Source organism: Myotis myotis, unplaced genomic scaffold (assembly GCF_014108235.1).
Source record: "Myotis myotis isolate mMyoMyo1 unplaced genomic scaffold, mMyoMyo1.p scaffold_m19_p_5, whole genome shotgun sequence".
Classification (NCBI taxonomy): domain Eukaryota; kingdom Metazoa; phylum Chordata; class Mammalia; order Chiroptera; family Vespertilionidae; genus Myotis; species Myotis myotis.
Window position 1 is genome coordinate 6179878 of NW_023416357.1, and position 23567 is coordinate 6203444.

General features: G+C 33.4%; 1 protein-coding gene across 5 annotated transcripts in view; it reads left to right on the forward strand.

The window, feature by feature from the left end:
* The window catches only part of NIPBL (NIPBL cohesin loading factor), a 181763-nt gene that overhangs the window by 83420 nt on the left and 74776 nt on the right, over nt 1–23567 (forward strand). For 4 of the 5 annotated variants that reach the window (XM_036308338.1, XM_036308341.1, XM_036308339.1 and 1 more), the window contains 2 exons: nt 1594–2220; nt 8686–10278. The exons of the other annotated variant lie outside the window; for it this stretch is intronic. In XM_036308338.1, the coding sequence (XP_036164231.1) occupies nt 1594–2220; nt 8686–10278 (2220 nt within the window). The remainder of the gene's footprint in view (nt 1–1593; nt 2221–8685; nt 10279–23567) is intronic. 5 annotated transcript variants of the gene reach the window in all.

Sequence of the window (23567 nt, forward strand, 5' to 3'; positions counted from 1 at the left end):
TGTCAGCGTTTCATATTTCAAGTTAATTATAACAACTCCGACATTGTAATTCAGAATACCAAAAACTATTCTCTTGTTTTTCATTTACTGGAGGAAAAAACGAATCTGTTCTTACCCCCTATAAACTATTTAGAGTGTCTTTAGATATATACAGTATCATTCTCACTGGATTTTGAAAGAGTGAACTGGAGAATAAGATTTATATCCAGTGAGCTTTACAAATCACTAATTTCTTACCTCACTTAAACATTTGAAATTATCCTTCAGCTTTCTCTATCCTCCGCACTCCAGCCACATACCCCACAAAAAAAAAACTTTATTTCACATTGAATCTGCCATTTTTCTCTTTCTTCTTTCATGGATTTGTTTTTCTTAATTAGCTCCCCTCTCTGCTCTCTTATTTCTCAGGATTTCCATTATTAAACTTAATCTTTCACTGTACTTTTTTTCTTAACTATCTTACTCAGTTTTGGTAACAGCATTGATTACTTTCCCTAACAGGATTCCCAAGTCAGATTTATGTATTATGGAAACCACTTAAATATTTATATACTTAAACAGTAAAATCTTAATTTAAGACAAGTCTAGGTTTAAGTTATTTTTATAAAGCACTTGCATCTTAACCAACTTTTATAATTTCCTATGGATTTTAAAACTTTTAATAAATATTCCAATGGCAAGAAATATATTGTATACATTATTCAGATATAATTATGCTTTCATTTCTGAAGTATAACGATGTTATTTTCCCTCATCAGCTAGCTAACTGAAAGTTTTGCATTTGATTAGCATTTTAAAACCTCTTATATAGCATTTGTTAATTTAATGGTATCTGGACTGAAGATATTTTTATTGAGCCTTGAAATTTGTTAAACTTGCATAGTTTTCTAATAAGAAGCTAAAGAGAGAATGATGTTAAGTGGAGAGGCATAGAGAAGACCACATAAAAACATTAATCAATACTTTACCAACAGTTTGTGAAGTTAATGAAGACTATAATTTTTCCCACTTAATTTTCTTATGCAAGTAAGTATTCAGTTGACTAGTCAGTAGGATTAATTTTTAATTTGACAAACTTACTTTTACTTCAGATATGTCCATTTTTTCTAGATGATCAGTGGAATAATAAAGATTATCATACCAGAATATTTGTGTTATATTGTCTTTAGAAACAAGGAACTCATTTGTCATTTTCAAGCTAAGTATTTATATTTTACTGGCACAAAATTAGAAATAATACTGGTATGGAAAATGATAGCCATACTTGGATTGAAACCTGGATCATCTCCCAGCAAGCTAACAGACCATAGTGGGACAAGTCTTTAAGCTTTCTTTTTGTATTTTGTAAATAAGTAGCTTGGATTAGATAATTTCCTAATATTTTTTCTAGCATCACTCTTTTAATTTACTAGAGACCTGAAGCACAAAATTCGTGCAATCGGCCCTCGCAGCCCCAGCTTCATACAGAAGGCCGTTTGGCTGTCCGGTCTAATTAGCATATTATGCTTTTATTATAGATTATTTCTATCACAATATAAGAAAATATAAAATTATCATAACTATTCATTCCTGCATGTTGAAATGTTTTTCTAGGGTCAAGACCACCATTAATCCTACAATCTCAGCCTCTACCTTGTTCATCACCTCGAGATGTTCCACCAGATATCTTGCTAGATTCTCCAGAAAGAAAACAAAAGAAGCAAAAGAAAATGAAATTAGGCAAGGATGAAAAAGACCAGAATGAGAAAGCTGCAATGTATGATATCATTAGTTCTCCATCCAAGGACTCTACTAAACTTACATTAAGACTCTCTCGTGTAAGGTCTTCAGACATGGATCAGCAAGAGGATATGCTTTCTGGTATGGAAAATAGCAATGTTTCAGAAAATGATATTCCTTTTAATGTGCAGTACCCAGGACAGACTTCAAAAACGCCCATTACTCCACAGGATGTAAACCGCCCACTAAATGCTGCTCAGTGTTTGTCGCAGCAAGAACAAACAGCATTCCTTCCAGCAAATCAAGTGCCTGTTTTACAACAGAACACTTCAGTTGCTACCAAACAGCCCCAGACTTCTGTGGTACAGAATCAGCAACAGGTATCACAACAGGGACCTATATACGATGAAGTGGAATTGGATGCATGGGCTGAAATTGAGCGAATAGAGAGAGAATCAGCTATTGAAAGGGAGCGCTTTTCAAAAGAAGTTCAAGATAAAGGTAAAATAAACTCATTACTACCACTTCTTACTCTGGGCAAATATAATGTCAAAAAAGTATTTTTAAGTTACTCTTATTTTCCTCATTATATTTTATAAGTCTTTGTTTCTCTCTTCTATATTTTTATTACTAATGCGCATACCTCAAATTAACTTCTTAATTTCATTTTTATCTGAAACAACTGAGATTTGGTAATTCTGTAATACAGATCCATCACCTATTATGTACCAAGTGATTTTATTGGTGCTTGTCTACTAAAGCATTTTTATATCTCATGCATTGTTCACAAGTTAGGTTAATATAGTTTTGTATTTTCACCTTTTTTTATTTGCTAAAACAAGGTTAACTGCTATAGAATTATTTTGAATCAGTTACTTAAGAAAAGTTTGTATGTATGCTTATTATACAGCTAGAGTCCTGATGCACAAAATTCATGCCAGGGGCTCAGCCCTTGAAGCCGCAGTGGCTTGCCTTGGCCCTCGCAGCCCCGGCTTCATCCGGAAGGTCGTCTGGAAGGTCATTTGGCTGTCTGGTCTAATTAGCATATTACACTTTTATTGTTATAGATTAGATGTTTTACGTGGTTTTTCTACCATCTCTTCATTATGTGACCTTTTTTCTAATAAAAATTATGAAAAGAATTTTAAGTTAATATTAAATAAGAAACCTTCAGGATCAAAGATCTTTTGTTTATAATTACAGATAAGTGTTCCCTTTTGTCTGACTAGTATATTAGGATGGAGTTTCAAGACACATGTTCTATGAGTTTGTAGACTTTTTTTTTACTGCTTACTAAATAATTACAATCAGATGAAAGCTCCCTATTAAGTTCTTGATTATTTTAAGAGATAGAAGTTAGTAATAAAATTTATGTACTTGCTGACTTTACAGGTCAGCATATAAATACCTGATTATCCAAACCAAAGCATACTTTATGATTTACTTTTATAGTTAAACTAGAGACCCAGTGCATGAAATTCATGCATGGATAGGGTCCCCTGGCGATCAGGGCCAATCTGTGGGATGACCAGCGGGGTGATCAGGGCCCTCACTCGCACCTGCCTTGGCCTGGCACCGTGCACTCACCAGCCCCACCCCCCACCACCGCCAGTCAGCTCCCTCTGGTTTGACTGGTGGGGCAATAAGGGGCCCACACTCCCACCCACCTTGGCTGGTCTGGCGGTGCCTGCTCACTGGCCCTGCCTCCCACCACCGCCGTTGCTGGTCGGGGCCTGCGGGCTGGGGTCAGCTCCTGCGTTGAGCATCTGCCCCCTGGTGGTCAGTGCACGTCATAGCAACCGGTCATTCTGCTGTTTGGTCTATTTGCATATTAGGGTTTTATATAGATAGATAAGGTTATATTTTCCCAGTAATTATAAAATAAAACTTAATGTTGAGGAGAACTTATTTTTAGATATGATTTGTTCATATATGACAGGATTATTTCTAGATAATTGTGTTCCTATACTAAGAAACATACTGAAGATTTGTATTTATTTCCTATCATGATGGCTTTTTAAAATGTTATTGCAAAAATAGACTGTATTAACTGTTGTATTATAATGTTTTCTAAATATAGAAATCATAGGAGTCAGTGCAAGTAAAGAGATTGCTAGAAATTTTCATTTTATTGACTAGGGAACTGGAATGATTTTTTTAACTAGTAAATCATTAATGTTAAAGATGAAATAAAAGTGTTTGCTTGTACTTCCCCTTTGTTTAGTGGTATGGGGTTCAGGAAATAAATATACTATGGGGGTTCCAAAATATATCTCCTATAGCCTCTTATAAAAGTATATGCATGCCAAATGGAGAGAGTAGTAGTATTTAGCTTCTCTTGATAATATCAACATAGTCCAAAGTCCTGAATTCTATGACGGTTTTTCAGAAAACAAAATTGTAATTTCTTGACCAAGAATTAATTATTAATTCTTGAGGACTGAATTCTTTTGTACAACATTTTATTTAATGGGTATTTTTGGAAAATTGAGTATAATTTTTCAAATGATTTTTTAAAATTGTTCGTAGGAACAAAAACAGGAAATGGTGAACTTCTGGTTGTTGTGTTTTACCTTTCCTGAACTTTTATTGTATCCTATTTGTTGAAGCCAAAGTTTTTACATATAAAATTTGAATGAAGATAAGGATAGTAAATAGGGCTAATTGACTTTTAGCAAACTTATTTTAGACCATTAACTTATCTTAGGGAGAGAATAACAAAAGCAATAAACAGCATACTGTTCTTTCAAAAACTTTTATAATATGTATTTTAGGGTTTTCTTTATATTTCTTTATTGATTTTAGAGAGGAAGGGAAAACGAGAGAGAGATAGAAACATCAACGATGAGAGAGAATCATTGATCGGCTGCCTCCTGCACGCCCCACACTGGGGATCGAGCCAGCAACCCAGGCATGTGCCTTTGGCCAGAGCCGAACCTGGGACCCTTCAGTCCTCAGGCTGACGCCGTATCCACTGAGCCAAGCCTGCTAGGGCTGTATTTTACTTTTAAATATCTGATTAATTTATAGCAAATATAATTGAAAAGTTAAAGAGCAGAGTTGACTTAGAATTTTGAGCTCTGTAAGTTGAGTTACAGAGGTATCTGGTGTTATAGGATTAAAGGCAAAAATGTTTATTAGAGCTACCTGATTTTTAATTTGCTTTAGATGAATTTAATATGTATGTTTTCCGAAATTGGTTATTCTGATTTTGATGACCTCATATTAGTGCTGACATTTCTAACTTGCTTTCAGAAAGCCATGTTCCCATTATTTCTTGGCTTTATTTGAAAACCTTTGGAATTTAGGTACTACCTAGCACCTTTGATTTGAACCATGTCATTTTGTATTCAGTTTCTGCGTTGTGTGATGGGATAGTTTTATATATAAGCAAGTTATCTTGAGATTTTGGAAAATTAACTGTTTGGTATTTTGCCCCACAATTGCAAAGGAGATCATAAATAAAAGCAAAATTTTCTGAAGTGGTTGGTTTTAGTCAGCCCTTGAGAGATGAAATACTTCTTGAAATGAATTTATCACTAGTAACCACTACATTATAAGACTAAATCATAAAATTGCTATTTACTATATTCTAAAGCTGGACATTGAGAACTTTTCTATAACTATTGTATTGGTGGTGGTAAGGAGCAAAAAAAACCCAACAAACTACTTTGGTCTACTGAGAGCTCCACTTTAGGTTCTGAACTTGTTTCTATTATATTCATTTGTTACGAGCGAAGCATTCACTTCAATAGACCAGAAATATAAAAATCTGTATCTTGTAATATTAGAAATATGATTTGATCCTTGTGAAATTTGAGAAGAGGAATAGAGTACTCTCAAGAAATATTCACCTAGTATGTGGTAGAACCTAATACCACACATGTCTTCTGTTCCACACATAGGAGACATTTTTCTGGCTGCTGGATATTTATTTCCCTTTGTCCTGTTCTCTCTCATATGGATAGTCTTATATACACTGATAGGTTAACTCTCTGTAAGTTAATTTTTTATAGTATTCTTAAAGGACCCTTTTCTCAGTCTTCTACTCATGTTAACATCTGTAATTACATAAATTAAATTTTAAAGGCTATTCATCTTTGCTTCTGGAATAACCTACCATAGACATTAATATCTCCTTCATGTGCTGAAAATTCCTGCTTTCTTTTGTCAAAGAGGGGTTTCTTTGTTTATCTTTGCCTAATTTCATCTTTTCCCAAGGTCCACTTTCCATGTTAGCAAGTATAAGGAATGGCCTAGCTATACTAATTTTTTTTATCATATTACAATATTCTTGCACTGTGACCCTCATAAGAAGTAAATTACTACCTACTGTCATTTGAAATAAGAGACTGGGATTTTGAATATGAGTAGGGCAATTAACCACTGTTAATTGTACTGTGGTTTAGGGGTGCATGTTTTCATTTTTCATAATGGGCTACTATGTGTATAATTGTTGTGATTCCTAACTTAAGTGTTTTTAGTTATCACGTGCAGTAGATTTAAGCAAGTGTTATACTTTGTTTCTTATAAGCATAATAATCTGGATCTTATTTTCAGAATATTAGCATCTGGATGACAAGTGATGTTGGTTTAAGCATTTTCTTCAGGATTATATACATTCTGATAGCTAATCTTATGGTTCCCAATGCTAAACAGGACTTAAAGATAAACAGTGTCCCAAATATTAAAATTATTCTTTATAGAGATGGTTTTCCATCACTAGATGAAGGTTATGATGTAATGAAGAGTAATGACAAAAGTGACCTATGCAGATTCAGAGCCACTTTACAGGAACAAGTTCATGTTGGAACTGAATTAGATCAATTGAATCAGAACCTGCATGTTCTTAACGTGTCCAAGAATCCTTGCAGCAGTAATGAAATTTTTCACAGTTTTACAGAAGAGATGACATACTGTTCAATATTTGAAAAATTAAAACTTTCTAATTAGCAGTATTTTATGCATAATGCAGTAAATTATCAGATCTTTCCCAATCCTAATATATTACTCTTATGCAAATGCTTTCATGATTTTTTATTATAAATAATTACAACATCTATAGTTTAAGATAACTAAATCAAACATGGTAACTTCTTTGAAATTAAACTATTTGCTAAATAAGTTAATGATCTATAAATGCTTTAGTATGTTGTAATTCTTTAAAATTTAGCCTTCATGATATTTTAATGTTTTTCTGAAAGACAGATTGCTCATGTTAATAAAAGCATGAGCCAAAGATTTCTTAAGAGAAATCTTCAGATGCCTGAGATCTGTCATAGTTTTAAGAACTTTCACAAAGCATATTTTTTGAAAAATAAAAACATTTAGATTATATTAGATTTAAATTTAAATTTCTAGATTCCTATTGTAAACATTTAAGGATTAAGTATAATGTGATAAAGCATCCTATAAAATTCTGTAAATATAACTTAATTATTCTGAATGTTGTTGTTTTTAGTTATTGATGCAAAAAGCGTCATCTAAGTTTTACCAGATTAACTAGGGAAGACAGTCTAATGATAATATACGTTATTATTATCATTGTTATTATCATCATATGGAGTATATGCGATGGTAGATTGACTTCTGAATAACTGAAAAAGCAGAATGACTTTATTCTACAAAACTATTAACAAATATCTGAAGTAAATTTTACTGGTATTTGATTAGATTTAAACTGGATGAATTTCTTCTAACTTTGAAAACAAAATGATGGAACTTTGGTGTATAAAAGCAATATTACCATTAAAAAAATTTTTCAGAACTTAATTCCCTAATGATAAGGGGCTGTTTTTTAGTGTCCAGTTTGACTTTATCCTTGTCATACTGTTTTGCTTAAATGATATTATATCATATTAATAAATATATAAGAGAATCTAGAAGTTCTCCTGTAAAAATGATTTAAAATGTCTTAAACCAGAGCCAGGCAATTCAGCAAGTAAATAGTATAGCAGGAAAACCTCAAGGTGCTATAATATAACTATTCCCAAGAACTAATTAGAGATTTAATTTATAGAAAATGACTTAGCAGCCTCTTAAGGTTTAATCATGCACAGAAATACAAAGTTGTTAAAATTTCCTTGACATTTTACTGTGGTGGTGGATTTGTGTTTGTTTGTATTTTTGTCTTCACATTTCAGAATACTGTAAATAATTTCTTACTGCGGCCAAGATATAGACCCCTAGAAATTTACGTTGAAGAGCCCAGCCATTTTTCCTCAGTGGAAGTTGCTGATGGCAGGATTTATCTAAAAAGTCCATTTATGCTTTCATTTTTATACTTAAATGCTACCTATTTTAAATATACTTCTGTGTATTAGCTTTTAAATTCCATTTGTGCTGTTGACACCTTGAAGAATTTGAATCCTGGATCACAGGTTAATGAACTATTAAATTTTTTTCATACTCTCCTCATTTGTTTTTTACAGTGGCATGGTTTCTATTTTCTTTTGGGCTTTATTCTTTTCCATACTTTCCTACATATTGTAAAGTTCACATTTTCTTTTTAATATGTTGGCAGATTTACGTCTCTGTAGTTTTGGGTTAATGGTTAAAATGAGAATACATGATTTATAACTGGTTGCCTTATTGATATATAAGGAATGTGGTTTATCTTTATCATATACAAACAAAAATATGTTTGTATTTAATGTATTTTAAGTTCCATTTATTTTATATTCTTAGGCTTACTTATATACTCAACAAGTATGCTATTAAATTTTTTTTTTGCTATAGTCACTAACATTTATTGCGATACAGCAAGCATGAATATTTCCTCAAAACTTGGTTTAAAAATATATCATTCGTGCCTACTGTTTTATATATGCATATTGATATTTGCATTCATCACATTTTTAAAAAACATTATGACTTTAAAAAATAGCCAAAATTCATATGGTTTTTTTTAATAAGATAAGAATATATGTCTATTACTGATATTGAATATTTATCTTTAAATTTCAGATAAGCCTTTGAAAAAAAGAAAACAAGATTCTTACCCACAGGAGGCTGGGGGTGCTACAGGAGGTAATAGACCAGCTTCTCAGGAGACGGGTTCTACGGGAAATGGGTCAAGGCCAGCATTAATGGTTAGCATTGATCTTCATCAGGCAGGAAGAGTGGACTCTCAGGCTTCTGTAACTCAGGATTCAGACTCCATAAAAAAGCCTGAAGAAATCAAGCAATGTAATGATACACCTATTTCTGTTCTTCAAGAAGATATTATTGGAAATCTTAAATCTATGCCAGAAAACCATCCTGAGACTCCTAAAAAAAAGTCTGATCCTGAGCTTTCAAAGAGTGAATTAAAACAAAATGAAAGTGGATTGGCCGAAGCTAAACCAAATGAAAATAGATTGGTGGAGACAAAATCAAGCGAAAGTAAGTTAGAAATGAAAATTGAGACACAAACAGAAGAACCTAAAAAGAATGAGAGCAGAACTACAGAATCCAAACAAAATGAGAGCACCGCAACCGAGCCTAAACAGAATGAAAATAGACTATCAGACACAAAACCAAATGACAACAAACAAAATAATGGCAGATCAGAAACAACAAAGTCAAGACCTGAAACCCCAAAGCAAAAGAGTGAAAGCCGACCTGAAACTCCAAAACAAAAGAGTGATGGGCGTCCTGAAACCCCAAAACAAAAGGGTGATGGGCGGCCTGAAACTCCAAAGCAAAAAAGTGAAGGTCGGCCTGATACACCGAAACATAGGCATGAAAATAGAAGGGATTCTGGAAAGCCATCAACAGAGAAAAAGCCTGAAGTGTCTAAACATAAACAGGATATTAAATCTGATTCACCTCGGTTAAAATCAGAACGAGCTGAAGCCTTAAAGCAAAGACCTGATGGACGATCAATTTCTGAATCACTAAGACGTGACCATGATAGTAAGCAAAAATCAGATGACAGGAGTGAATCAGACCGACATCGGGGGGATCAGTCTAGAGTTCGAAGACCAGAAACATTGAGATCCTCCAGTAGAAATGAACATGGCACTAAATCTGATGGTTCAAAACCTGATAAACTAGAAAGAAAAAACAGACATGAGTCAGGGGACTCGAGGGAAAGACCATCTTCTGGAGAGCAAAAATCAAGGCCTGACAGTCCTCGTGTTAAACAAGGAGATTCTAATAAATCAAGACCTGATAAGCCTGGTTTCAAATCACCAAATAGTAAAGATGACAGAAGGACAGAGGGTAACAAGAGTAAAGTAGACAGTAATAAAGCACACACTGATAATAAGGCAGAATTCCCAAGTTATTTGTTGGGTGGCAGGTCTGGTGCATTGAAGAATTTTGTCATTCCAAAAATCAAAAGGGATAAAGATGGCAATATTACTCAGGAGACAAAGAAAATGGAAATGAAAGGAGAACAGAAAGACAAAGTAGAAAAAATGGGATTAGTTGAAGATCTAAATAAAGGAGCTAAGCCTGTAGTTGTCCTGCAAAAACTGTCTTTGGATGATGTTCAGAAACTTATTAAAGATAGAGAGGACAAATCACGAAGTTCCCTTAAACCTATCAAGAATAAACCATCAAAGTCAAATAAAGGTAAGAATAATTATACTGATATCATTTGTATTCTAATCAGTTTTCCTTTTCATATTAGGGTTACTAAAGATTAAAAAAAATGGAAATTTACCAAAATTGAAACACCACTACATGAAAATATAACGTTGATGCAAAATAACAGTGAATTTTTTTTTTTTTGGTAATATAGATAAAAAAAATTCTCAATGAAAGTTCTTTATCTCCCAGTCTTACTTGAACTACTTACCATAGTTATAATTCTTACTAGTTGGTACACAGTGATAAGTTTTTTTGCTATTTAGTTATTTTAGGTATTTTTGAAAGTTGCCTGTGAGTCAAGTGAATTATGAGAATGGATGTATTTAACAACTTTCTAACAAGTTAACTGTAGAGATATTTCATTCTATAATGAGGTAATAAATTGAATTTTAATTTCTAACATCTCAATTGAACTGTACAGTATACAAAAATCAATGTTATAAATGTTTAAAGACTGTACAGTGTTTCAATACTGTTTTCTTACAGACTTATCTCTGAGTTAATTATTGATTATTGATGAATAGTTTGAATTTATATAGTTTAGTTAGATAAAAGTTTTTTGTTTTGGTGGGGTTTTTTTGCAGAAAAGATGGCCAGTGACAAATGTTTTGTTTAAAAATATATAATTTAGCTCTTTTCTATGGAAAAGTAAGAGGGAATAATATGTACCTCAAATTGGGTTAAATAATTAGTTTGTGAGGTGTTTTGCTTTGCTGAGTTAAATTCTCCATATACTTGAGTAAGTTGAATTTTTCCGGGGGTGGGGGAAATGGGGGTCTTAAGTGCTGAAAAGAGTGGCAGTTTGTACAGAAAGTATAATTTTTTTCTTTCTTTTTTTTTATGTATACTACTTTATAGGTAGGTAGGTAGATTGATAGATTGATGGAGAGAGAGATGCTGCAGTGTAGCAAGACCTAATATTTAGCCCATGAAATATCACTATAGTTCTTAAGGCAATAAAGGAGAACATTTATTTGATTTTTAAGTTCTAATTCTTTGAAAAGTTCATTAAATAAAAACTTAGATTTATACTTATAAACAAACATGAATGGAATTATGCTATCCTTGATGGTAGTCACCTGTTTCATTAGGCTACTTAAATTGAAATTAGTTTAAACTAAATAAAATTTAAAATTCACATCCTTAATAGCCACATGTGGCAAGAGGGTACCTTATTAATGCAGATAGAGAACATTTACATCATCAGAGAGTTGTGTATTAGGAGATACAGAAGTTGTAATGGTTACTTTTGTAAAATGCTGTTGTGCCTTGTCTATCTTAAAAAGCTTATTAAAACATAGTGTTATTACTAAGAACTCTTAAAGAAGTAACTTGTTATGACTAATCTATTTTTATTCTTACTTGGTCTTCATTAAACATTTACTTTTCACTGTTAATTTATTTGTGTTTTTTTCTTTCAAAAATGAAAAAGATTGCTTTTGAATCACTAATATTTGTATTTTAGTGAAATTTTCAGATTTCTTTTTTAATCCTCACTTGAGGATATGTTTTTATTAATTTTTAGGGGGGGGGGGGAGAGAGAGAGAGAGAGAGAGAGAGAGAGAGAGAGAGAAACAGTTGCTGTTCGTATGTGCCCCAACCTAGGTATGTGCCATGACAAGGAATTGAACCCTTAACCCTTCTGTGCATAAGACGATGCTCCAACCAACTGAGCCACACTGGCCAGGGCAAAACTTTCAGATTTAAAATTATGGCAATCAGACCTACAAAAATAATTAACATTTCAGCTTTAATTAATTGTTTTTATTTTCTAAGAGTGCATCTTAAATTCTGACTGAAAGTTTGGGAGTGGTATATATGTATATATAGTAAAGAGTATACTTAAAGCAATTTTAGAAAGATCAGATGGAAAGTGGTACCCTTTTGTCAACCTTGGTCTCGACCATCCTTTTCTCTCCTGCCATCTGTCATCTTATGCTAGCCTTGCTTTCTAAGCTTTGTTTTAACAATGAATCTTTGCAACTGAACATCAACAAATTAATATCTCCTCGTTAGTAACTCTTGTATTATTTCCTGTGGTTTTTACATGTAATTTCATTGCCTGTGAATGTGATCTTTTTAGTACCAATCCTTGTTTCTCCTAAATGTACTTTTAACACAAATATATATACTAGATATCTTTTTTTGGTGAGTGAGTAGGCTATCTAGGTGCGTCTGTCTGCCTGTTAGTAATGTGTGTGCATGTGCATGTGTGTGTGTGTGTGTGTGTGTGTGTGTATATATATATATATATATATCCCACGTTCAAAGGCTGTTAAATCGCGTTGTTTACCCATATCTTCGGAAAAAAATCACTTCTACTGTCATGGTAAACAACCTGCTTCCCTATTTATAATGGTCTGGCCCTCTAGCTACTTCATTGCGAAATTATAGCTAATTTGTCTACAAACGTCAGGTGGTCATAATAATCTGGCCACTCAGTGTATGTGTATATAAACACATATATTAATCTGTCTGCAATTATAAGTGGACCTTTTATCAAAACTCTGATTTCAGTGCTTAGGTTCATTTCAAGACCCCATATAGATAATTTTTGCTTTACTTATACCTTAAAATTCATATCTATTATTTTTTAGTAATGAATTAATTTTGGTTTTATCTTAGATTTCTGCTAAGTTAGCATGTCAGTGTTATACATATGGATTTTTAAAAATTACATGCATAGTTGTAGATTACTGGCCCTTTGTAATACGTTTTACTTGGGATTTACTTTGGAGAGTCACAGAAAATCATCCATTTTGACATTGCTGTTTTTCTAGTAAAGGAATTAGGCTGAATATTGCTGGAATACTTTTGTGGTTAATTCCTAAGTCAAAGTTTTTGGTAGGTTGTGTGGATTTTTTTAAGAAGAGCCATAAAATTTCATCCTTAAAGTATTTTATCTGATGTGCATATTTAAAATATTCATTCTTTAGAGTAACTTGAAATTTGTTGAATATGCTTTACCGGTAAATTTTGAATGGTAGCAATATAGATTTATGATTCCTGGTATAGATTACTTATTTTGTCTTTTGTGTGAACTTATTAAATGTAAAGTGATATTGTTACATTTGTTTTGATTTCTGTAGGGGTATGTGTATATCCTTAGTACCTAGCATAATACATTGTATATAATAAGAGCATATTAAGTGCCTACTTAATGAATAGAGACTGTATTGCTACCATGTTCTGAAAAGGTTTTTGTTTGTAAATTAAAATTGTGTTTCCGTCCTTTGTTTCTGTCAGTAGAACCTAGTTTGAGATATACTTAATTTTCAACTTTCTATTCCCTAAACTTTGTAATGACTCTTTCACTCTGTCAACTACCTAGTTTTTATTAAGATTCAGAGGAGACCTAATCATATTCATGTCATTTTAATTTACCCTTTACCTTTATTTTGCTCCATAACTGTTACAAGATTGGCTCAGTAATAGTTCCGTTCTCTTGCTTACGTCATCTTCCCAGTCTGTCACCATCACCTAGTTTCTTCCTTGCCAATCGGAAGAATGGGGATAGAGAACCAACATAACCTTTGTAAAAACTTTAACATTTAAAAAAATACTTGTCGCCGAAACCGGTTTGGCTCAGTGGATAGAGCGTCGGCCTGCGGACTGAGAGGTCCCAGGTTCGATTCCGGTCAAGGGCATGTACCTGGGTTGCGGGCATATCCCCAGTAGGAGATGTGCAGGAGGCAGCTGATCGATGATTCTCTCATCGATGTTTCTAACTCTCTATCTCTCTCCCTTCCTCTCTGTAAAAAATCAATAAAATATATTAAAAAAAATACTTGTCTATTAAAATATGTTGAATGCAAAAATAATATCTTTATTATTAAAATATTTTGCTAAGAATATTATTCTAATATACCCTAATGTACAATATATCTCTAAATTAAATAAAGTTATGAGATCTTTAAGACCATCATGATCATCGACTAACATGTTTTAAAAATGTTAACAGCTTAGTATCAGTAATTATACACGTTAACAGTTTGATTTTTTACATTCCAGAGTGTCTCAAAATAGCTAAGCTTAATATCCAAGGAAATTATTTTGTTCGTCTTTCTAATAACTAGTTTTCCATGACTTGCTTTCAAAAAATAAGCCATACCACCTGTTATTTGAGATTATAGCCTTTAAATTGTAGTGCTTTGATTAGCTAATGATTGTAGTCATTAGGGACACTTATTTCACCTCATTTATGGCAGTTATTATCAAATGTTGATCACTGAAATACATTAGCTAGTTGCTTTTTATGTAGCACTGAATAGTCTAGTTGGATTATGTTTTGGACTCTAACCTTCTGTAAATTTGAAAGTACTGTTTTTGAGAGTGACTTTTTGGCATAGTTTATGAATTCCTAAGTTGAGGAATTTTTGGTAAAGTATGTAGGATTGTAATATTCAGAATCTTTAATAATACTGTAATGGAAATTTATTTTGGTTCATTTGATTAGTTTTATAAAATACTTTTCTGAAAATCTCAAGCTTTTAGTTTTGTAAAGACTTTATCAGCAGTGATATCTTTAGGAAGCGTTTGGAGAATATTTTAGTACAGAAGTTGGCTGAATATATACCTAGCTGTTGTTGAGTGTGATTTTAGAGTACTCTTTTAAAAATTTTTTGTCCATGATTTCCATTCACAAAATTTTTTTGGTCCAAAATTTGCTTAGTAGATAATTGACAATATTAATTTAAAGAGATTTATTACGTAGAAATATCTTTTCATAAAAATTAAATGTATTAAAGTTTGCTAATGGTGTTCTCTCCTTTTCATTCCATATCTCAAGCCAGCCTGAGGACATAGCTTCTATAAATCTGCACATGATTGCACATGATTGAGGGGTGAGGAGATAGCAAATAATTCTGAGCGAACCTATTTATGAAGAACTAGTCATTACTCTAACATACTGAATTCCCTTTTCAAAAAAAAAGTTATGAAAACCCTACCCTACAAGACCCTCATACAGATATTATAATAAATCCCTACTTGATATTATACATAGTATAGTATAGTATAGTCCAGTCCAGTCCAGTCCAGTCCAGAGGTCCTCGGGTTACGTCGGAGATCCGTTCCTACGGCGCGACGTTACGTGATATTCGCCGTAAGTTGGAACCCACCTACATACTATATATATATATATCCCACGTTCAAAGGCTGTTAAATCGCGTTTTTTACCCATATCTTCAGAAAAAAATCACTTCTACTGTCGTGGTAAAGAACCTGCTTCCCTATTTATAATGGTCTGGCCCTCTAGCAACTTCAGCACGAAATTATAGCTAAGTTGCCTACAAACGTCGGGTGGTCATAATAATCTGGCCACCCAGTGTAAGCACCTACGTTACTCACATGGAGCACATACACAGCAGTAATGAAGTGAAACAGCAAAACAAAATTAAAGTTAACAATTCCTGACCTTTACTTGTGGTAAGTAAATAAAAAAGACAAAGCACATATGTACATACGTCAAAATGATGGTACTTTTTTTTTTTATATAAATACTGTAAATGGGAGATGGCAACGTAACCATGAAACAAGGTACAGCAAGTCCGACGTAATCCGAGGACTGCCTGTATAGTATAGTATAACCTCGTATGCTATTAGTATACTACTATAGTAACAAGTTAATATTATATAGTATAATATATCCTGGTATATATGTATAGTATAATATATTGTGGTATAGTGTAATATCAAGTAGGTATTCATTATTTTAAAGCTCTTTCTAGAATAAGAGAATTCAGTGTGTTAGAGTAATGGTATATAATATACAATATGCAGTATATATAACATAACAATATATGATATATTATGATATAATATGCATTTGACCTTAGAACAAAGTGGGGATTTGGAGTACCAATTCCCATGCAGTCTAAAATTGGCATGTAACTATAGTCTTCTCTCCAATATGTGGATTCCCAATCACAGAGTTAACCCTTGAAAAACACGAGTTTGAACTGTGTGGGTCAATTGATTGCACTGGTCATTGAAAAAAAAAAATGCATACATGTGGACCCACACAATTCAAACCTGTGTTGTTTAGAGATCAGTTGTCAAATAGATACCCTCCACCAACCATAAAATTTAGCATTCTCTGACTTCTATTGTACTCACTTTTGAAAATTCTTCATTAAGCCCAATATAAGTTGTAGTACAAAGAGCACTAGAATCAGACCCTTGGACAAATCATAACCTTTTAAAAGCCTTGGTTCATTAACTTTTAAAATGGAGAAACCAATTTTCTTCCTACTTCATACAGTTTATAAGGACCAAAATCAGTCTTATAGTAAGAGCTAAAATCTGTCCATTTCTTTTAATATAAAAAAATAGTCATCCAATTTTAATTGAATTTTAATAAAATAATTTTTGAAAATTAGTTTTATGTATATATACTTTATATTTATTATATATTTGAAGCTGCTGCTGTCACCATTTATTTTCAGTTTTATTGAGATATAATTAACATGTAACATTTATTAAAGTGTATAAAATAATTTTTGGTATATGTGTGTATTGTGAAATGATTACCAAATAAGATTAGTTAATGTTCAGTAGCTATATTTTTTCTTATGACAATAATTTTTAAGATTTGTTTTCTTAACAACTTTTTTGTTTGTTTAATATATTTTTATTGATTTCGGAGAGGAAGGGAGAAATAGAAATATCAATGATGCGAGAGAATCATTGATTGGCTGCCTCCTGCACTCCGCACACTAGGGATCAAGCCCACAACCTAGGCATGTGCCCTGACCAGGACTCAAACTATGACCTCCTGGTTCATAGGTCAACCACTGAGCCTTGGTGCAATGACCATGGGAGTGCAGGTATCTCTTTAGTAATTTTGTTTTCTTCAGATATATACTCAGAAGTGGAATTACTTGATCATATGGTAGTTTTACTTTATTTTTGTTTTTTTCTGTGGAACTTTTATACCACTTTCTATAGTGGCTGCACCAGTTTACATTCCCACAAACCATGCACTGGGGTTCCATTTTTTCCACATCCTCGCAAACATTTGTTATTTACTGTCTTTTTTATAATAGCCACTAGAGGCCTATTGCACGAAGAGATTCGTGCAATAGGCCTTCCTTCCCCTGCCTGCCGGGCCTGGTTTCCTCCGGCACCTGGGACCCGGGCCTTTGGTCTGGCCGCAGCGAGTCTTCAGTCTTCACTCTTAACTCTTCACTCCGGCTGGAGCCTTCAGTCTTCGCTCTGTGCCTATGTATGCAAATTAACCGCCAACTTTGTTGGGTTAATTTGCATAGTCTCTCTGATTGGCTGGTGGGCGTAGCGGAGTGACACCAATTTGTATGTTTCTCTTTTATTAGTGTAGATTATAACAGTGTGAGGTGCTATCTCATGGTTTTGATTTGCATTTCCCTGAATGTTTTTGTTGTCTTTGTTTTTGGTGTCAAATCCAAAAAATCATTGTCAAGTATCTTACTGCCCATGTTTTCTTTTATGAGTTTTATGGTTTCAGGTCATACTTTGAAGTCTTTAATCTACTTTGAGTTGATTTTTGTTTGTGGTGTAAAATAGTGATTCAGTTTTATTCTTTTTTTTTTTTTTTTTTTTTTTTTTAATATATTTTATTGATTTTTTACAGAGAGGAAGGGAGAGAGAGAGAGAGAGAGTTAGAAACATCGATGAGAGAGAAACATCGATCAGCCGCCTCCTGCACATCTCCTGCTGGGGATGTGCCCGCAACCCAGGTACATGCCCTTGACCGGAATCGAACCTGGGACCTTTCAGTCCGCAGGCTGACGCTCTATCCACTGAGCCAAACCGGTTTCGGCCAGTTTTATTCTTTTACATATGGCTGTCCAGTTCTTCAACACCATTTATTGAAGTGACTATCCTTTCCCCACTGAATATTCTTGACTCCTTTTTTGGAAATTAACTGATCATATATATGTGGGTCTAATTCTGGGCTTATTCTGGCCTATATGTCTGCTTTTATGTCAGTACCATACTGTTGATAACTACAGCTTTGTAATATAGTTTGAAATCAGCAAGTATGATGCTCCCAGCTTTGTTCCCCTTCCCTTCCTCAAGATTGCTTTGGCCACTTTGTGATTCTATACAAATCTTAGGATTTTTTGTTTATTTCTGTGAAAAAAAAATGCCTTGAACTTTTATTGGGATAGAATGGAATCTATAAATTGCTTTGGGTAGTATGGAGATTTTAACAATACTTTCAGTTCATGAGTATGAAGTATCTATTTGTGTCTTCAGTTTCTTTCATCAGTGTCTTATAGTGTTCAGTGTACAGATCTTTCACCTTTCTATTTTATTTTATCTTTTTTAAAAAACAAATTAGTTCATTATTCTTTTCTTTTTTTATTCTATTTCATTTATTTATGCTCTGATCTTTATTATTTCCTTACTTCTACTAACTTTGGGCTTAGTTGTTTTTTTTTAATTCCTTGAGGTATAAAATTAGGTTGTGTTTCTACCTTTATTTTTTTCTCACTGTATATATTTGTCAAGGAAAGGATCATTTGATCCCTGCTTTCTCTATTAAGTAGAAAATTATCATTTACATAATAGACTTCCTAAAAAGCATGTTTCTTTTTATAGTTCTTTCTCATAGTGAGTTGCTAGCTGTACATTGATGAAAGTGCTATGTTAATATCAAAACTGTGGTACTTAAAACCAGGTATTTCTTAATATCTTTTCTTTTGCCTGCTTCATTTGTAATGGTGTTTTTTCACTTGTTATAAAGCAACACCTTGGTATTTTGTCTTCATAAATAAACCAATTTGCAGTGACCTGAACTGTACAGAATATACATATGCAGGCTATACAGTTATATATATAGGTGGGTGGCACTTTGTTTCATTTTGAATAAATTATGACATGATATAGATTGAGAGTCAGCAAGATTTTTCTGTAAAGGCCCAAATATTTTAGGCTTTATGGGCCACTTGTCTCTGACATTGTAGTTACAAAAGCAAACATAGACAATGTGTAAATACTTGTCACTGTGTTCTAATAAAACTTTGTGTACAAAGACAAGTTGTGGGGCAAATTTGACCCACAGGCTGTGGTTTGCTGAGCCTGATATAGATATAAAGTCAAAGTTTTATATAGGTTGATATAATTAGATTCTTTATTGTGAAGCAAATAAGATCTAAAATTTGCATTTCCTACTTCCATTAAGTAACCTTTTGTTGTTGTTATTGTTGTTGTTGTTAATCCTCACCCAGGATATTTTTCCATTGACTTTTAGAGTGGAAAGAGAGGGGGAGAGACAAAGAAAGATCAATATGAGAGTGACCAGTCAATCGTCAATCGGTTGCCTTCCCCATGTACCCTGACCAGGGCTGAGATAGAGCCTGCAACCAAGATACGTGGCCTTGACCAGAATCGAAACCAGGACCCTTCAGTCCATGTGCCAATGCACTAGCCCAGCGGTTCTCAACCTGGGGGTCGCTACCCCTTTGGCGGTCAAAGGACCCTTTCACAGGGGTCGCCTAAAACCATCCTGCATATCAGATATTTACATGATGATTCATAACAGTAGCAACATTACAGTTATGAAGTAGCAACGAAAATAATTTTATGGTTGGGTCACAACATGAGGAACTGTATTTAAAGGGCCAGAAGGTTGAGAACCACTGCTCTAGCTACTGAACCAAACCTGCTAGGACTCCATTAAATATGTGCATATAAAAAGCCAAATCTAATCTTATTTTTCTCATTATTATCTAGTATTTATCAATGAAGTATGAAATTAGGCAAATGTAATACTTTAGCAGGATATTTAATATTTGTGCATACTTACTTACATGTAGTAGGGCTATATATTAGTTATTAACATATAACAAATATATTAAATATAAATATATAACAGACTTACATTGCCTCTAAAATATATTTCTTCCTAAAGTTTGGTATGGTTAGTACTTAATAGTGACATTAGAACTTTTCAGAAACAGTTAAATTCATAATACTGTTCTCCTGTAACTTTCACATCAGAAGGTTTTCCTTCTAATGTTGCCCCCTTCCAACCCATCTCATATTATTGTTAAAGTAACATTTCTAAAGCACATTCTGATTCTGTCACCCTCAAAAAGACTAATATATGAAGCCTTACCTAATATTCCAGCTTATCTGTTCTTCTCCCTATTAAATGTCTTGTTCTGTCCATAGCAGACTACTCAAACTACCCCAAACTTAGTATTCTTCCTGGCTATCAGCTCCTAATTCTTTGCTCCAGTCCTGCGTCCTCCACTCCTTCCACATCATTCTACCTCATCTCTGTTGAAAACCCACTAATCCCTCAAACATAATCATTGACCTTTTTCTTGTCTTTCTAAAATTTATCTTGTATTTCTTTAGGAAAAGTCATCCCTTTTTTTAAACATTTTTATTGATTTCAGAGAGGAAGGGAAGGATAGGAAACATCAGTGATGAGAGAGAATCATTGATCAGCTGCCTCCTGCTCACCCGCTACTGGGGATCGAGTCTGCAACCTAGGCATGTTCCCTTGACCACAATCGAAACCAGGACCCTTCACTCCATAGGCCTAGGCTCTATCCATTGAGCCAAACTAGCTAGGACAGGAAAATTCATCATTTAAGTTAGGATAGCATTTACATTTCTTTTAACTCCTGTTACAAATACATAGATGTAACATAGTATACCTATCATTTTGCATTCTGTTTTCTTTACATTTACTATCTCTTTATCAACTTAGTTTATAATTATCCTTAATGTCATGTACTCTCTTACTCTGTTCCCCGGTTGTTGGACATTTTGATGTTACAGTCGGTAAAACTGATCTAAACAGCTTCCTTCATAGGGTTTTTTTGGTATTCTGTAATACCTCCAAATGTGCATTGTATTTTAGCATTACTGTAATTTCTCCAAATGTCCTGTGGAGAAATTTCCACAAATAGCATAAATGAGATTAAAGGGTTTGAACACCATTTGCTGTGTTATTTTGTCTACACTAAGCATGTCAAACTTGCAGCCTTGCACGATTATTTTTGTGGCCCAGCCAATATAGCAGTATGTAAGAAACATTTTAATAAAAATTTTGTGACTTAATTTTTACAATATCCTGTTTTACATAATTATTAATAACAAACTACAACGTTCGCTAATGACTGATTCTATAATCGTGTTGCATTCATTTCCTTTACGCACCTACGCGCCTTATGCGCAGGCGCACCATTTCTCTCCACTAATACTAGCAGTGGATATTTTAGCAGCCGATTGCCACGTCATTAGTCTTGGACTGACTTGTTTGTTGTGCACAACAGGAAATATTTCTCTTTCGGAGAACAAGTAAAATAGGTTTGTTTGCGTTACGCTTATTTGTGCAGTTATTCAGTGTCTGGTAAGTTAATGTTCAAGAAAAAATATTACTTTTTATTAAAATGTTCTATTTTATGTTAACGATCACTCATTTATTTCAGCCCTTTGTATTCTGCATGTTTCTATTGAAATAAACCTACGTTTCTATGAAAATTAAAGCTTTTGTTTTTTTGCGGCCCACATAAACCTAAACCTTGTTTATTTGGCCCGTGTTAGCCTTTGAGTTTGACATGCTTGGTCTACGCTGTTAGCAAAGTATGGCAGCAATTAAAAGTAGAACTCAGAAGCAAAGCCTAAATCATTTCATATTGTCGCAATCAGTTTTATGCAAGCAGTTAACTCCTGAAGGTATTTTAGTATAAAGCATCATGGAAAACTTGAGCTTTTTAACAGTAATCATGAATCAAGAAGTTGTCTTGTTTAAAAAAAAAAAAAAAAGGTGGTTACAGGGCTTTTTAGAAAGATTTACATTAGAAATTAAAGAGTAATTTCTGAGTAATCCAAGGTTTTTCAGGGCTTCAGAGCTAACATTGGCAGCTTTTATATCAGAATTATAGCCATTGATAATTAAGCTATCTGATACAAAGTATTCTGTCAACTTAATAATAAGTAAAATCAATTTGATTAATTTTGAGTATATTACTCAAATTATTATTTATCTTTCATTGAACTTATAGCTTAAAAAACATTAGGCTTAGCCCACGCATTATTGGGTTAGATTAACCTAGATGAGCTTTTTCTATATGAATTGATTCTCCTACTTTGAGAGAGGTGGCAACCATAAAACTTAAAAAATTCCAAAATATTTTATTATGACCTAAGATAAGAAATAAAATGCATGTCGTGATCTAATAACACACATACAAACATATTACCTACCCTTCAGCTAAAACACTGGCATTCTCACTTTTGTTGTAAACACAACTATTGGTCAAGACTCACAAAACTGATTTCACAAGTTACTAAGGGGTCAAAACCCACAACTTGAAAATTGCTGGCTAAAATTAAAAAGGAAACTTGCCAGTTCTTAGATTATAACAGTATGTAGTGATTATATAGTGATTCTTTGCATTTATTACAGGAGTATTTCTCAAAATGCATCAAAAAGAGAATAACTGAAAATTTATTTGACCTTGATCACCCTTCCCTTGCCACAGATGAATAACTGCTACTCTTCCTTTTTTTTAAAAAATTTTTATTTGGCTTCTAGCCAGTACCTGGGGTTTCTGCCTCTTTACCAAAAGTAAGGCAACTTTATATTAAATTATCTCATTATTCATCACTTCCATTTATCCTAAACCGGAGGTTCTCAACCTGTGGGTAGCGACCCCTTTGGGGGTCAAACGACCCTTTCACAAGGGTCGCCTAAGACCATCAGAAAACACATATATAATTACATATTGTTTTTGTGATTAATCACTATGCTTTAATTATGTTCAATTTGTAACAATGAAAATACATCCTGCATATCAGATATTTACATTACTGTTCATAACAGTAGCAAAATTACAGTTATGAAGTAGCAACGAAAATAATTTTATGGTTGGGGGTCACCACAACATGAGGAACTGTATTAAAGGGTGGCAGCATTAGGAAGGTTGAGAACCACTGTCCTAAACCATCAAAATAAAGTAAATTATGTTTTTGCTGATCCTTTTCTTCCAGAAGATGTTAATCTACCTGATCCTCTTTTTTTTTTTTTTTTTAATTAAGACCCCCATCTCCTCAATTATAAACATATCCCTTTTTTATCACCCTGTTAACATCTGTTGTAGAATATATGAATTTCGGCTCCTTCATTTTTACTCCACCAAGAAGCCTTAGTACCAGAAAGTGAGATCTCCTTTCTCCTAGTTTGCTATTGCTTTTTCCAAATAATTGTGAAAATATACATGTCACAGTTCTTCCTCTGAGATCAGTGTTTTGTGACCTCAGCACTCTTT